General features: G+C 49.3%; 7 protein-coding genes across 7 annotated transcripts; 3 read left to right on the forward strand and 4 right to left on the reverse strand.

The window, feature by feature from the left end:
* Positions 1–138: 138 nt before the first annotated feature.
* On the reverse strand, positions 139–835 carry VTN77DRAFT_2184 (60S ribosomal protein eL21; the record flags this gene model as incomplete). The annotated part of the gene is made up of 4 exons (XM_069417996.1): positions 139–469; positions 554–601; positions 659–726; positions 800–835. The coding sequence occupies 4 exons, from the start codon at positions 833–835 to the stop codon at positions 139–141; spliced, it is 483 nt and encodes a 160-aa protein (XP_069279369.1).
* Positions 836–1115: 280 nt separating this feature from the next.
* Positions 1116–2055, forward strand: VTN77DRAFT_2185 (40S ribosomal protein uS4; the record flags this gene model as incomplete). Its single annotated transcript, XM_069417997.1, has 6 exons — positions 1116–1129; positions 1195–1232; positions 1292–1310; positions 1399–1497; positions 1590–1823; positions 1878–2055. 6 exons carry the CDS (start codon positions 1116–1118, stop codon positions 2053–2055), a joined length of 582 nt encoding a protein of 193 aa, XP_069279370.1.
* Positions 2056–2341: 286 nt separating this feature from the next.
* On the reverse strand, positions 2342–3384 carry VTN77DRAFT_2186 (uncharacterized protein; the record flags this gene model as incomplete). The annotated part of the gene is made up of 3 exons (XM_069417998.1): positions 2342–2781; positions 2846–3065; positions 3154–3384. 3 exons carry the CDS (start codon positions 3382–3384, stop codon positions 2342–2344), a joined length of 891 nt encoding a protein of 296 aa, XP_069279371.1.
* Positions 3385–3765: 381 nt separating this feature from the next.
* VTN77DRAFT_2187 (uncharacterized protein) lies at positions 3766–5233 on the forward strand (the record flags this gene model as incomplete). Its single annotated transcript, XM_069417999.1, has 2 exons — positions 3766–3902; positions 3961–5233. The coding sequence occupies 2 exons, from the start codon at positions 3766–3768 to the stop codon at positions 5231–5233; spliced, it is 1410 nt and encodes a 469-aa protein (XP_069279372.1).
* A 1490-nt stretch (positions 5234–6723) lies between these two features.
* On the reverse strand, positions 6724–8795 carry VTN77DRAFT_2188 (uncharacterized protein; the record flags this gene model as incomplete). The annotated part of the gene is made up of 4 exons (XM_069418000.1): positions 6724–7670; positions 7728–8441; positions 8492–8592; positions 8647–8795. 4 exons carry the CDS (start codon positions 8793–8795, stop codon positions 6724–6726), a joined length of 1911 nt encoding a protein of 636 aa, XP_069279373.1.
* Positions 8796–9865: 1070 nt separating this feature from the next.
* VTN77DRAFT_2189 (uncharacterized protein) lies at positions 9866–11417 on the forward strand (the record flags this gene model as incomplete). Its single annotated transcript, XM_069418001.1, has 6 exons — positions 9866–10003; positions 10078–10304; positions 10364–10503; positions 10568–10599; positions 10739–10852; positions 10920–11417. The coding sequence occupies 6 exons, from the start codon at positions 9866–9868 to the stop codon at positions 11415–11417; spliced, it is 1149 nt and encodes a 382-aa protein (XP_069279374.1).
* Positions 11418–13520: 2103 nt separating this feature from the next.
* VTN77DRAFT_2190 (uncharacterized protein) lies at positions 13521–14481 on the reverse strand (the record flags this gene model as incomplete). Its single annotated transcript, XM_069418003.1, has 4 exons — positions 13521–13828; positions 13905–13962; positions 14046–14178; positions 14411–14481. The coding sequence occupies 4 exons, from the start codon at positions 14479–14481 to the stop codon at positions 13521–13523; spliced, it is 570 nt and encodes a 189-aa protein (XP_069279375.1).
* Positions 14482–15568: the final 1087 nt, after the last annotated feature.

Consider the following 15568-nt stretch of genomic DNA (forward strand, 5'->3'; position numbering starts at 1 on the left):
TTCTCATTGCGGGACTCTATGCACAAATGAAAACGTGCCAGGATTTCCCAATCCATTTTGCTTCATCTCATGCAATCCACCAGCCGGTGGGAAACACATACATAACACCAAATACCCAGATCCACCGAATCCATTCCTTTAAATGTGGGTGTCGTACGGGATGGGCCTGATGGTCTCAGGGAGGTTATCCTCGACCTCGACGACGTGAGCGTCACGCGGCTGAGCGGGTTGTCTCTTCAAGTGCACGTGGATGCCCTGCTCCTTGGCCTGGCGCTTCTTAATGGCGTTCTCCTTGACGCGGTTGAGGAACTCCTCACGGGAGCGGGAGTGGGAGACGTGCTCGATGCGGACGTTGATGCGCTTCTCGATGTAGCGGTTGCCGACACGCTTGTAGACGATGACGCCGACGGAGGACTTGGTCACGTTGTACACCACACCAGTCTTGCCGTGGTAGTACTTGTAGGGCATACTGCACAGATCTCAGTAAATGCTCTCTCCCTCGAGCAGCGCTCTAGCAAGGCATTTTTGACGGGATAATTCAAGGTAGACTGACCCCTTCTGCACCGCACCATTGACCTTAATGTCCACAATGTCACCGACACTATTATTCCTGTCAGATTCCTAGATTCCAGTTCAATTCGCCGATGTTTCTTCGTACCGGTATTGCTTCAGGTAGGTGGACAGAGGGATCGTGCCATGTTTCTTGAAGCCTCGCGAGAAGGCATACTGTTAACAGACGTCAGCGCGCTGATCATGGCCGTATCGCAAAACATCCACCAAGGATAGCATCCCAACGTACCCGCGTGCCCGATCTCAAACCGCGAGAGTGACCCATATCGGCGGTGTTGTGGTGGTGCTGGCTGGATTCGTGAAGCTGTCGACGACGAAAGTCCCTCCCGCAACTTTGACAATGCTGGGCGTTCGGGATGTTAGTGCGAGGGTTTGGGCAGGGCCAGGGCTAACCCTCCCGCTAACCCCAATCGGGACCCACCACCACTCGCTTAGGCGGCCGCCAAACTCTCCTCCACTTCGCGACTTTTAGAACTTTGAACTGAAATTCGTCAAGTTCGTTCCGTCTTCAACATCGCGACAATCGGGAGCGCAGCACCGCAGCCATGGCCCCAGTCCCGTGAGTACACCTTGCGATGGATATCAGAATCCTCTGAACAAGTGTCTAATATGTGTTTCCTCCAGGCGTCCCGTCTCCAAGACCTACAAGGTCCCTCGTCGACGTGAGTATGCCCTTGTTCGGATGATATTATACGATTTTGTGGTACTGACAATTCGGCAGCTTACGAGTCGGCTCGTCTGTTAGTACTCCCCGGCCACTAAGCAGAAGCGTGCTTCTGTTTATGTCGTGTAGTAGTCCATTTCCTAACGTACCTTTTCTCTCGATAGTGACTCGGAATTGAAGATCGTCGGCGAGTACGGTCTGCGCAACAAGCGTGAGGTCTGGCGTGTCCAGCTTACTCTGTCCAAGATCCGTCGTGCTGCTCGGTATGAACACCGCCCTGATGGAGTTTTTCAAGGAGGAAGAACGGAGCTCTGCGTTCCGCGCATAGGGTAGGATGCTGACTAGGCTTGTGCAGTGAGCTTCTCACCCTCGACGAGAAGGACCCCAAGCGTCTCTTCGAAGGCAATGCCCTGATTCGCCGTCTGGTCCGTGTCGGTGTGCTTGACGAGTCTCGCATGAAGCTCGATTACGTGCTGGCTCTGAAGATCGAAGACTTCTTGGAGCGCCGTCTGCAGACGCAGGTCTACAAGCTTGGTCTGGCCAAGTCCATCCACCACGCTCGTGTCCTGATCAGGCAGCGCCACATTCGGTATGTTCAGATGATTGAGTGTAAAGGTATATGGTTCTGACTTTCTCGATACAGTGTTGGCAAGCAGATCGTCAACGTGCCTTCCTACATGGTCCGTCTGGACTCCCAGAAGCACATTGACTTCGCCCTGACCTCGCCGTTCGGTGGTGGCCGCCCTGGCCGTGTCAGACGGAAGAAGGCCCGTGCTGCTGAGAGTGGTGGTGAGGAAGCTGGTGAAGAGGACGAGGAGTAAATGAGACGCTGATACCAAAAAGTCCACGTGGATGGGTTCTCTGAAGGGAGTTTTTAAGCGCTGCAGCATAGCAAAGCATGTTGTATGATCATGATTCAATATGAAAAAAGCTAGCCAGGTGGCTTTCCTTTGGGTGAACAAAATTATATCTGTATTTGCGAGATATAAAATTCGAATGTAACATACAAAAACCCATCCCTGCGCCCAGATAAATGTTATATCACAATACTCCAAACGCCTTCACCCGTAGTCCATCGTAAGTAGTAGTACAAAGGCGATTGCACGTCTAGCCTTCCACATCAACAAGCCGCTTCAGGCTCATCTCCGCCCCCCGGTACCACCTGCCCATCTCCTCAAGACCATCGCTCTCCCCTTCACGCTTCCTCCTCTTTGCCTCCCGTGCTTGCGCAAGAGCTTCACCCTTCCTCCTTTCCAACACGCTTAGTTCTCGCTCGATTGCCTCGGCCTCCCTCGTCTTTCGAGGCAGGGTGTTATGTAAGGAGGCCAGCTGCCTGTCCAGTGCAGCTAACTCAGCTTCGCGCTCGGCCAGGAGCGAGAGTGTGGCGGGAAGAGGGAGATTCTGTGAGGACGATGGGTTGTTCGGATCGGCTACAGTAGCGTTGGCTGCCTGGGACGCGCGCAACGACGCAATTGTGTTCTCAAGATTCGCAATTTCCTCGGGAAGGGTAGAGAGCTGGGTTGTCTGTAGCTGAATGTTCTTGTAGCCTATTTTCGATCAGCATTCACGTCGTTATAAGCTGTCCCGCTATCTGAGGCGGCGAAAACTTACGTCTTGCGAGCTCGCGACCTGTCTTTTCCATCTCTTCCACCATGACCCGGACCTCCTCCTTTCGTTTGCGGAGTTCCTGTTTGACCTGCGCTAACTCTGCCTCCAGTTCCACGTTCTCGTTATGGCTGACAACCAGGGGTGGATCGCCGACGATCGCGCGCAGGAATTTCTCCTTGGTCACCTGCTCCAGGTACGAGAAACGTAGTTTCGAGAATAGTTCCTGTAGACGAGTATTTCAGCATAGTCCCAAAAATTTGCCCGAAAAAAATTGAGACAATATCATTGAAATACGGTCGATCACGTCGTACCTTGTAATGCGTCAGGTCCGCCTCCAACGACGCTGGGGTCGGGTTGTCCAATGCGTCTGCGGATGCATCCGACGTGCGCTTGGAAGGCGACCGCTTCAATTCCGCAATATCCAATGCAGAAGTGATAGGTTCGCTGACGCGGATAATAGCCAGTTGGGAGTCGGGACCATCTTGTCCCTTCTGCAGCTGTTGTAGTTTCGCGAGTGCCTTGGAGGGAGATAAAGGGGCCATGGTGCCAATTGACCGGGGACAGTTATCGCTATCACAATGAGTAGGCGACAATTATATATTTGGACTGAAAATAATTCTCGTCGCCCAGTATCGTCGAGGTGCTCGCGGGACAACTTGTCGCGACTGTTTCGTCCCGCGGAAGTAAACAACGCCTTATCGGGGATGTTTGTTCTGTTTGTTGGCGGTGAAGTCACCACCGACGATCGGTCCCTCATAGATGCGGCGTTAATTTGACAGATCTCGATCCAGTGCTGCGTTGCATCACAGCACCAGTCTTTTCAGACTTATGAGAGCCTGGAGGTAGCAGCGGCTGCGCTCTTGCAGCCACTTTGCTGCCATTATTGTCGCTTCTCGTCCGACTTGTCACTCGTTACATCCAGAATGCCTCCCACGCTCGGGGAAGCGATAGATGATCCCACCAGCAATGACGACTACGTCGCGCAACTGCTGGCGAAAGACGCGCGAGAGAGGTCTCTGAAATACTCTGCTCTCGGGCTGGAGGCTTATCTACCTCGGAGGTAAGCCATTCTAGCCATTGTGCTGAAGATTCCTTCTTGCTGATGGAACGGCTTGTAGACCTACTGGGAAACCCCCCAAGCCGAACACGCGCTTCTTGAAGAACATCCTCCGAGATACAGATAACCATAATGCTGCGCTGAAACGAAAGGAAGAAGAAGATGCAAGGGAGCGGATGCGGCGGCTACATGGGGCGACCCCTTCCTCGACTTCCTCGCGGAGATCAGGTCGCGATCGCGATCGCGATCGAGACCGAGACAGGCGGGAAAGTGAGCGAAGCGGAGTTGACGATAGTGTGGATCGTCACTCCAGGTATGGCGAAGGTCGCTCTCGCCGATCACGGGATGACGACTCTGTAGAGAGTGACCGCGATGATCGCTCAGGACAGCGTCGACGAAGGCACAGGCACGACACCGACGACAGTGAGAGTGACTACTACCGCTCCTCGAAGAGACATAGACACAGTTACCGGGATGAACGTGATCGATCACGGCGACGGAGGGAGTCTTCCCGATCACCGGAGCGTTCCTCGAGACGTGAGCGAGACAGTGATTACAGCCGTCGCCACCGACAACACAGACACTCGTCTCGATCTCGATCTCCTTCTCAATCGCGCTCCCGCTCGCGTTCACCACGAGCTTCGAGACGATACAAACACTCGTCTCGGTCTCGTTCTCGATCACCAAGACATTCGAGACGACACAGATATGATAATGATGACTACGGGAAGGACAGTCGTGGCTCTGATAAGCGTCGAGAGTCACCATATTCTACGTCTCGACGCCAAGATTCTCTAGACACATCGGCATCATCAATGCCCCGAACTACAGACCGTCATTTTTCAGACGATGACTCTGATCCTTTGGAAGATCTGATTGGACCGCTCCCGCAGTCCGAACACCAGGCTGCTTCAGTTCCATCACGAGGACGAGGAGCTTATCGCTCCAAGGAGAGCAATATCGACGCGCATTTTGCCGCAGATTACGACCCAAGTTTGGATGTCCACTTGGAGGAGGAAGATAGTGCGGCTACGACGCGGTCCAAGCGGCGGCCTGTGGCAGGCCTAATGACCGAAGATGACGATTGGGATATGGCTCTCGAAGCGCTGCGCGACCGCGCTCAATGGAAACAAAAGGGAGCAGAGCGACTGCGTGCAGCGGGTTTCGGCGAACAAGTCGTGGAGCGATGGACCCATGACCCGGCCTTTCGGGGGACGAACGATGTCGAAGGCCGGATCGAGGACGTCCGGTGGGCGAAGCCGGGCGAGGGTCGCGAATGGGATCGAGGGAAGGTGATGGGCGATGGCCATTATGATGTGAAGGCGCAGTGGTAGAGCAGCATAAGCATACCTTTACGCTGTATGCTAGCGATCTTGATTTTGGTCTGCTCCAGAGGTTCTATGTACAACAGTTGCTCAGCCAAGGTAGATTACATTAGGTAGAGCACAACAGCATGCTGTAGCTTACAGCAAGCAATCTCAACAGTTTTTTGCACCGTGATGATAGAGAAACCATAAAGAGGGAATAAGGAAGCTACCGCAGTAAAAAAATCATTCTTGGAGAGGGTTTGAAGCAATTATATATATCTAAGCTAGCTCTCCGTACAGTTGTAGTTGATGATACAGTACTTGCTTGCTTGCTTGCCAGCTAACAGTGATTAATTATGAGGCAATTGAATAGCGCCATTATGATTATTAAGATTGATTTCTCATTACTGTACTTTCATGCGAAAATGTATCTCCTGCTGCTCCTGTCACAGTCAGGTACTGTGCGCCTGCACGTGACTTAGCTACCGCTACGTGCGTTATGATTGGTTCGTTTACTATTGAGAATAGCCAGTCACGTGGTCGCCAGGTCTAATTGGACGTCGCACCTGGTCTACTTTTCTCATATGTCAGTCGAGTGTATGTACGGAGTATGTACAGTACGTATCTGGTCGGTAGATACATAGCCTTGAGCTTTTTTTTTTTTTGGCTCGCTACAGAGGTGTCGATAGCAGACGGGTATCCGGAGAATTCATACAAGATCTGGCCAGAGTGAGTGTCGATTGTTCACCTTTGCAAAAGTGAGCCCGAATATAAAATATATACAGTAGGTAGATGGCAACGGAAGAATCTACTGAAATTGGGAAGAAATTGACACCAAGCAATACCTGTCCTATATACAGCCGTAATTGAAGCTGGATTGTTGTTGTTGTTGATCGAATGAATTCAGGTCAAGACAGGTGGTTCCTCTCGCTTGCTGCAGTAGGCCTACGAAGATGAAGGAATTGATCTATTCAAGCTCTTGAGCAGCAGGGGATGAAGAATAGATAGAAAGTCAGAAATAGACTCGTTTTGACTGAGCTCCTATCTGTGCTCTTATTGATGTGGCGGTGACCACGACCAAATGCGCCCTGCGTAGCTCACCCCGACTACGTACACATACTTTTTTTTTTCGCTGTCTTTTGTACTAAAGATGAGACCTGCTATTAATTCCGTCTCCAAGTTGATGAACGTGGAAGCCGGGTCTGCAACGACATGTTGGTCTTGAAGGTAAGTATTAATTTGAAAATACTTAGAGGTGAGGTGTTTTCATCTCTGGTTTCACACCCAGCGAAAGTACAGTACATACATGGATATATGCCTTTCAATAATGAGGGAACTGGAAGAAGAAGCTACCACTGAGTCTGTGAACCAAGAGATGGCGCTACATTGTGAGGTGTCTATTGTCTATGTACCCATTCGATTTCTATATCGTTCTTCTATTCTGCCTTGCAAAACGAAAACCTGGTGTTCGTTCAATAAGCTCTACTTCCAGATGGAACCGGACTGGAAGTCGACGTTCATGCAAGACTGTACTCTTTAATCAGCTTCTCCGCACACGTCGCTCCGGTCACGTATGCCACGGCCTGGATGTGGCAGCTGGCTAAGACCGGAACAACACTCATATCCGCCACGCGAAGGCCCTCAATGCCCATCAGCCGGAAGTTGCTGTCAACGGCGGCATCGGCATCCCCAGGCTTGCCCATCTTGACCGTGCCCGTCATGTGCCAACCGGATGAGATGTTCTGCCGCCAGTATTCCAGCAGGTCTTCGTCGGAATCACACTTGGGGACGGCAAGCTCGCCCACGTTGTCCTTGGTGTAGGCGTCATGTTTCGCGATGCGGAATGCATCGCGCAGAGACTCAATGGCCGCGCGGCGGTCGAACGGGTGCGACAGGAACTTGGGGTCGAATCGCAGGGGCACATTCGGGTCTGACGACTGCAATGTGACTTCGCCCCGGCTTTGCGCATTGTACAGGAAGACGAGCAGACAGGAATAGCTGAGCGCGTCCTGGGGGAAATTCGGGATAAACCAATGGACAGGGAAATGGGTCAGGATCTCGTAATGGGGCACGGTCTCCTGCAACAGGTACTTCTTTTCGTCGGCGGGGAGCTCTTGGAACTCCTTGGATGCCACGAGCCGGTCCAGCTTGAACCAGCCAACACCCAACTCACAGGCGAACTTGGCCCAGGGTCCGGTCCCTTCGCGCTTCCACTGTTCCAGAGCGTCATCCATCGCTTTCTGGTTGCCGAAGAAGGCGCGACGATCGGTGCTGTTGTCGGTCCGGGTGTAGACCAGCGGAACGAAGGAGTGATCGCGAAGACCCTTCCCAATGGCGGGAACATTGTGCACGACGGGGATGTTGTATTTTTCCAGCTGCTCTGCAGGTCCGATGCCAGAATGCATGAGGATCCTGGGTGCGTCCAGGGCACCTGCTGACAGAATGACCTCTTTGGAAGCAAAATCTAAAAAAAAGAGCAGTTAGTCGAAAAGTATCACAACTGGTACGACGCTTGACTGACATTTCTTCCCGTTCGATTCCACGCCTACAGCCTTCTTGCCTTCCAAGATCACGCGCTGCACAGGTGCACCGGTGATAATGGTCAGATTTTCTGGTTGGGGTGTCAACAGGTCTCCTGCCGTCGAGCGTAGACCCTTGTGAGCCGAGTTAATCAACACGGACATGCCAATCGGATTGCCGGAGTTGTGGTCCGTATTCAAGGGAAATCCAGCCTGCTCAAAGACATCAAGCAACGGCGGGAGGTCTCTCTCCCACTCCGAAGCGAAGCCGACATGAAGGGGACCGGAGGAGCCATGGTCGGAGGCCTTGGGGGCAGCGTATTTCTTATCGACGCCGGCCGGAATGTCCCCGTGAAAGGTCTCCAGGCTTTTATACCGGCGCTGGATGTGTTCCCAGCGGTAGTCATCGTCACCGACGATCCTTGCCCACTCCTCGTAGTCGTCTCGGGCGCCAACGCTGTAGACGCCAAAGTTGATGGCACTGGAACCTCCGAGTCCTCGTCCGCGGGAGTAGTCGATCTCGCGGTTGTTGCAGTTCTCCTGGGGAGTGGTCTTGTAGCCCCAGTTCATGTTTTTGTTCTGGAAGGTCAACCACCGTTGCCCGTCGACGCGGAGGTTGCGGTCCTCATTCTTGTCTCCGGCCTCGAGCAGGAGCACCCTGGGACTCTTGGGAGTGCGCGCAAGCCCGGCAGCAACAGCACTACCGGCCGGTCCACCTAGAGGAATTCAGCAAGGAATCAACAAGGACATCAGTTGGGAGTCTCACTTCCGACGACAATGAAATCAAAAGTCGATGCCATGATATCTGTCGGCCGAAAAATCAAAGGTAATGGGAAGAGACAAATGTGGAGGGGTAGCTGAACAACTCTGTAGCAAGCCAATCGGCCGAGGTATCAGGAGCAAGGGTCAATGTGCTCTTACTCCGTACTGATCAGGGACATGAACAATGGTGGCCGACGGTCTGATAAATATGCCAGGATCATGTCGAGCAGAGCCCCAGTCGGTTGCCGTTTCACAATTCCGTGATCCTGGCAACAAGAATCGCTGGCAAGTGGGAACATCATCCACATGGCAGTGTCAATTTGCAGACTAGTGCGTTAGCTGCATGATAGTCCCCAGTTGATATTCTCCTGCTTCGCCTAGCCATGTTGGCTGTTTCACGTGGCGTTGAGCCTCTCACCGAAACCTGCAAAGGAATTGAAAGCTCTCACGAACGATGTACGGAGGACTCCGTACCGAGTGCTCGGATGGTGACGGACCGATGTGATCAAACGACAATTTGGGAGATTGTTTAGCCTGATTATAATGTTCTTTTTGTAGTATTCCGTAGTAGTAGTTGTTGTTATCTGCCGGCACGGACCGACTGCAGACTGACCTATAATCTGTACTCTATACTCCGCATATAGTGCCATCCTTATAAGAAAGCTCAGGAAAACCATTCTATCTTGACTCCATAGTTAATCAAGCTATAAGTCAAACCCTAGGCAAACCACCAGACCTCAAGGAATCCTACGGTATACTAGGCATAGAGAACCAGGAGGTAAATAATTTGGAACATACCATGTATACCCCTGTCTTTCCCAGCGCATAGTAGGATATATACCCCCTTTCCCCGTAGTTGGATGTGTTGACCGAGGATTCAAACCCGCGAGTACGGTACTCCTCCGTACCTCGTACTTCGTTTGGCTTCGTAGTTCTGGGCCAGGCCCAATCAGCCACAGAACTGGTGGTCTACTCTACCACACGGGTTGATTCCTATGTACGGAGCATGGGGTACTCTAGTTTAACTCAACTTGCCCTAAGCTGGACTGCAACGGTGAATCCTTCTGCCGACGGCTTATATTATCATAGATCTACATAATTGCACCCAAGGAATCCCTTACGGCCCGGCATAGACGTGCAGTAAACTACTCCGTAGCATTGTAAAACGGTAAAACTTAAAAAAAAGTCCTCCGTACGGAGTATACTCCGTATATAACACCTCCGGCGCAGTGACTCAATCTCCCTCCACGTGTTGTCAGATGCAAGAAATATAATATTATCTACATAGATGTCCCATTTCCGGTCGTTCGCCCAGGGGTGCCACTTCGACTTCCTTCCAATTCTTACGTGAATTCCCTTTTTTGATACGCCCTCGAAAATGGCCGCGTCTGACGTCGAAGGGTTTACCCTTCTCTCGCTGGGCCTCATCATCATCGCCATACGGGTCTATGTGCGATGGACACTGGTCGGGCCGTCCAACTTCCAGCTGGATGATTACTTGATGCCCTTGACGGGGGTGAGTCGGCTTCCAGTTTTTACACATTTTTTTTTTTCACCAGACGAAAGACTAAGCGTCTGTCTTGATCTTAGATGGTGTTCACAGGAGAAACGGTGGCCGCCTATCTCATCGGGGCCAAGTTCCACAGCCTGACGAACAGCATCATGACCCCCGAGCAACGAGCGACGCTGAGCCCGGACTCGGAGGAATATTATGATCGTGTCTGGGGGTCCAAAATCCAGGTTATAGGCTGGTCCTTGTACGCGTGTATTCTGTGGTTGCTGAAATTCTGTGTAGCCATCTTCTATTCCCGGTTGACGTAGGTCCAGCTGGCCGTAAACCTTCAAAGGTGATGCTGATCAAACGAACCTTACATAGTACCGGGTTGATGCATTTGGCGATACGCGTTCGCATCGCATATATATTACTAGGTGCGACCTATATTATGGTCGCACTCTCCATTCTGCTCGGATGCCAGCCCATGCACAAATACTGGCAGATTAATCCTGATCCTGGAAGTGAGTTCGAAGTTCTCTGGAGGTGCACATTGGAGGCAGAGATGTATTCTGACCACGATGCTAGATCTCTGTCAACCGACGATTTCGAAACTTTACGTGCTGGTCGTCGTGATACCGAAATATCCTCACTGATGTCTATCTGCTTTCCATTCCGTTGCCGGTACGTTCATACTACCGCTACGCTTTTCGCCTTTTGAGTCCGACTGGATGAACCTTTTCTAACCTCTCTCAATAGCTCCTCTGGACGGTCAATATCAGCATACGGAAAAAGATCACTTTGATGACCCTCTTCAGCGGAGCTGCTTTCGTGATGATGGCCGGTATTATCCGCGCCGTGACCATCCTCACAGTAAGTTTGTCATTAGTCGGCATTGGTGGATGCTCCTCATTTAACACTGATTTTTTCCTCTTCTTAGTCTGGCGCAGACGGCGCAGTCACGGAAGTAGATGGGCGTGTCGCGAAACATTCGTCTCCATCGTCGTTTCCAACCTGCCCATCATCCAGCCTCTCATTCGAAAATGCGCCGACAGGATCGGGGATCACCTTCCTATTCAGCTCGTACGTCCGGCCGTCACGCAATAACCCCCTCTCGAGCAAAGAGACGGGCCACGAACTGCGCAAGCGAGGCACCCACCCACTCTCCATCCCCCAGGGCACCGCATGGGGCAGCGACGAGCACATCCTGGGCCAAGGGGAGAGCAGCAGTAACGGTCAACCGGGGCCCACGCGCTCCTCGATCACCGTCATCCAGGAGACCGTCATCCACAGCGAACCGTGGCCCGCGAACGGCCAAGACAGTCCCTCGGTGACGACTGCCCGGCGGAATTGGGGACGCAGTGGTTCTCCCGAGCGTGTCAATACTGCCAACAAATACCAGTTCTCGGTCACGACGGGAACGTCCCCTCCTAGCTAGGTAGCCTGCTGGATCGGTCCGAGTTATATATGTCTGTTCTGTCTGCGCGACGTATATATAGGTCTTTTTCATGATGCTGATTTTATTTTTCTCTTCTTATACCCATAATTGCTATTTGTGTCCTGGTGACTGGTGGCACTGTGACGGCAATGTTAACACGTTTATCATGTTTATTGAATTTTGGGGATTTCCTTCCTTTTTTGTCCTTTTCGGTCTCTCCCTGTCGTTTTCATACCCGATTTATTGTATTCCAGAAGTGCGTAAACCACCGCTTCGAGCATAGATCCTTTTGGCCATGGACCCACTGGAACTTATTGTACAGTACTAATTAGAATAGATTAGACAGAGTAGAGAAAATAGTCCAATATAGACGAGATAAACCTTACAGATGGACCCCTTTACATTAAAAAACCATGCCTTTTCTATATTTTCTTTCTGTAAGGGTATATATTATATATTCTCTATGCTCTCGCCAAATCTATTGACCGCTATATGAATATTTTTTTTTACTAATAAGCGACAACTCTCAGCCTTCTTAATAGTACATAGCATCATTAGAGGAAAAGGTATAGATTAGTACCAGCAGATTTAAGATCTCCCCCCAGACTTCAGATGTTCAGATGCCTAGGAGTCTTAAGAGGTGGTCTTCATCAGCAGTACACTCCTCTATAGAGCTCACAGCCATAGATAAAGTCAAACTTAGTTTGGTCTTACCTCAAAGTCATTCATTTCAAATATGCAATTTGGAGGGACCTTAATGTATGTATATCATTAGCTTTGACAAACAAATAGAAAGAAACAAAATGAAAAGAAAGGAAAGAAAGTAACCACAGCAGTATGAAAACGTGTAGGATTGTAGAAGTAGTTACCAGGGAGGGAGGTTGTATATGGCTCAAGTCAGTGCTAATCACTTGTATATACAGAAGGATATTCCCTATATATTATGTGCTTTAAGTCCAGTGATAAGCCTATTATCTACAAGAGGAGATTAGAAAATGCCGGGGGAAGAATGCTTTAACACACTCAGCAAACTGAATAGCCCAGATTCCTATACCAATAATACCAAAGTCTATGTGAGGGATTCTTGCTGATTGGGATGTACAAGGAAAAGTTCTCCTCCTAGTGTCAGGCGCCATATATGTGATTTAGAAGGTCCATTCGGTATGGTCCCTTTTTCATTATTGGGCTAAAGTATAACAACTAGGTTAGTCGTAGCCCAGAGGAAGGATTGGTTAACCATACCACAATATGTATGTATGTATGTACATATCTTCATGATATGCACGGTAACGATACCCATTCCGAAAAGAGGTGCCAGTATGTATCTTCTTGCGTATGCATGTCTGCCTTAGAGACTTGCCTCATAGGTATCTATAACAAAGTCATGAGTCGTCTGGTAACGTTAGCAAGCTTGGACTGACAAGCAAACTAGTCAACGTAGCTATTGCCTTACTTGTACAGTACATTAGTTGCTGAATTCTGGTTCTTGAATTGAGGGATGACATGACACATAGCTCGCTGTATATACATACCAACACTATAGTACATAGATCATCAGATAAAATTAAAGGCTGTCAAGTTGAACTTACCGCTTGGATAGTCGAATATATGTAGTATGAAGCCACATCAGTGTCCAGAGCAGTATCCTCCTAACTGTTGGCGCAGCCGATACCTGGTTCAGATTCTCACCAAGAAGCTGGTGCCATGGTGCCTCTTTTTGGCCGAATCTGCAAGACTAACAAAAAAAAAACGTATCAGTAGGATATTCTTCCCTTATTATAACATATCTAATGAGGGTAACTAGTTAACATGGGGATGTAGACATAGAATATTATTGACCTGATTCTGATGAACAATCACAGTATTTATTGCCTTATATACATACAATCCTTAACTAGGTATGTATATGTGCCTACCTAGGTAGGCAATTTAACTCCCTCCTGTCGCTCCCATTTATTTCCATCTCCTTTCTTGCCCGACAAAACTCTCGATTTTTTTTTATTTTTATTTTCTCATTTACTTACTTATCAATTTATTTACCAGCCTTACAGCTCATTTCATACCTCCCTCTCCTCATATTTCTTCATCCATCCATCCATCCATTCATTTATTCCCCTCCTCCTCCTTCTTCTTCCTCTTCTCCACCGCCACCCGATCACTCTCCCTCAACCCACTCAAATCCAACGGCAACCGCTCGCCCAACCACGTCGCGCGCTGCGTATGATTGCGCACCTCCTCGCCTTCCGTTGTCGTGTTGGGGTGCACCAGCGCGCTCAGCGGCCCCCGGTTGATGACCAGCCAGGGGATGAAAGCGCCGAACTGGGCGGGCGTGAACAGGTTGACTTCGAACATGGCGACGGGGTGGGGGCCGACGGGGTGGTCGAAGAAGCGGTAGATGCGGAGTTCGGGGACTTCAGATGCCGTTCGTCATCGTCAGTATTAAAAGAAATGAATATTTTTTGGGTGGAAGAAATAAGGGTATACTACATTCCCGTCGGATCCGCTCATGCAGTGCCTTCGCATAGGCGACTTGGTCGGGGTTATTCTATGTCCAGACTTCCGTCAGTAGAAGAGTACCTACCTAGGCGTACATCATGAAATATACACATAAGTATAAGTACAGCGTACCTGAAAATGATAAATATGCACATCAAACCCGCCGCGCCGATCCTTGCTCAGCGGATCCGGGAACTCGTCGTATGCTTTGCTGCGCACGCCGTGCTGCGGGTTGACTAGCGATTTGCCGTCGGAGGTCTTTTCCCTGAAGGAAAGGGGATGGGTTAGCGGTTTATATCGTGATGTTTGTGATGTTGTTTTTGGATTCAGCGTATGTATGTAGATATGTATGTGGATGGATGGGTGGATAAATGGATGGTATTGTTCCTCGTATGTATGGGATGCTCTTTTGATATGACATGACACGGCTGATATGACACGGATATGATATGACTGATCGACAATGGTGTCCGTTGCATGGATATGGATGCACTCACTCAGTAAGAGGTTCCAAACCCTCATAGCCGGCGAGAGGCCAAGGATATTCATAGGCGAATGGGTCGGTCATTTTTTTTTTTAGCTGCCCTTCTGTTTCTTCCCTTCCAGTCTTGCTTGATCTTTTTTATGGCCTGGCAGCTCAGCTTTGTGATATCGATATCGATATTCAGTATCGAATTATTGGAGTAGGTATACTTCAACCGCGCACACGGCTTGACGTGATGTCGTTTCGAATCCCAGTCAATCAGTCAGTAAGTAGATATGTATTCGTATCTTGAAAACTGTTAGTAATATGTCACTAAGAAAAGAAGAATATTAACAACAAGGAGAAGGAGAATAAGGAGAAGAAGAGGAGGAGGAGCAGTGTAAATCTTATCAATCGATTGATCACACAATACAGAGTAGGAACAACAGAATATATATCTAGTTAAGAACATGTAATAATAATAGCAATAACAATAGTAAGAACTCAAATGCAGTGTGGGGTATTAATTAATCATGTATTAAGCAACCACGGAATATGCTCCGTCCTCCCCACTTCTGCACCTAGTAAACTAGGTAGATGAGAAATCAACCTTATTAATGGCGCCATCAATTGCCTCATCCTGGCACCTGATTAATAATACTCTTACTAATCAATCACTACCTGTCTGCAACTCTAACGCTGCCTCAATAATAGATAATAACAAGCTCACTGTATTATTATTACTTCAGAAAAAAATTAACCTTAATTTAGATAATAATGACAAAGGAGCAATGATGATTAATGATTGGAACCCAGGAGCGGTATTGTAATGATGAAAGTAAGTCAAAAAGAAACAAGCAAGCCATATAGAATAGAGAATGACTGCTTTCAACGGACTAGCCACACTGTTGGCTTCATCTTTTGTACAGTACCTGCATTCGCTCAATAGTAGTATTATATTCTCGGCTGAATTAAATAATATACACACATATTATCTGTACTTGCTCAATAGTAATCGGATATCCTCAGCTGATTAGATATCAATATACAGTATATGTTTATACTCATCCGTCTGATATATTCACTTCGAATAATATTCTTCCACCCACGCCTTGATCTGCGCCACCTCGTTATTGACGACCGTCCGAACGCCCTCATTCGCCTCGGCGTTCGCCAGAATCAAATCGTAGCA

The sequence above is a fragment of the Rasamsonia byssochlamydoides genome (genome assembly GCF_041956645.1).
Source record: "Rasamsonia byssochlamydoides strain NRRL 3658 unplaced genomic scaffold VTN77scaffold_17, whole genome shotgun sequence".
NCBI lineage: Eukaryota > Fungi > Ascomycota > Eurotiomycetes > Eurotiales > Trichocomaceae > Rasamsonia > Rasamsonia byssochlamydoides.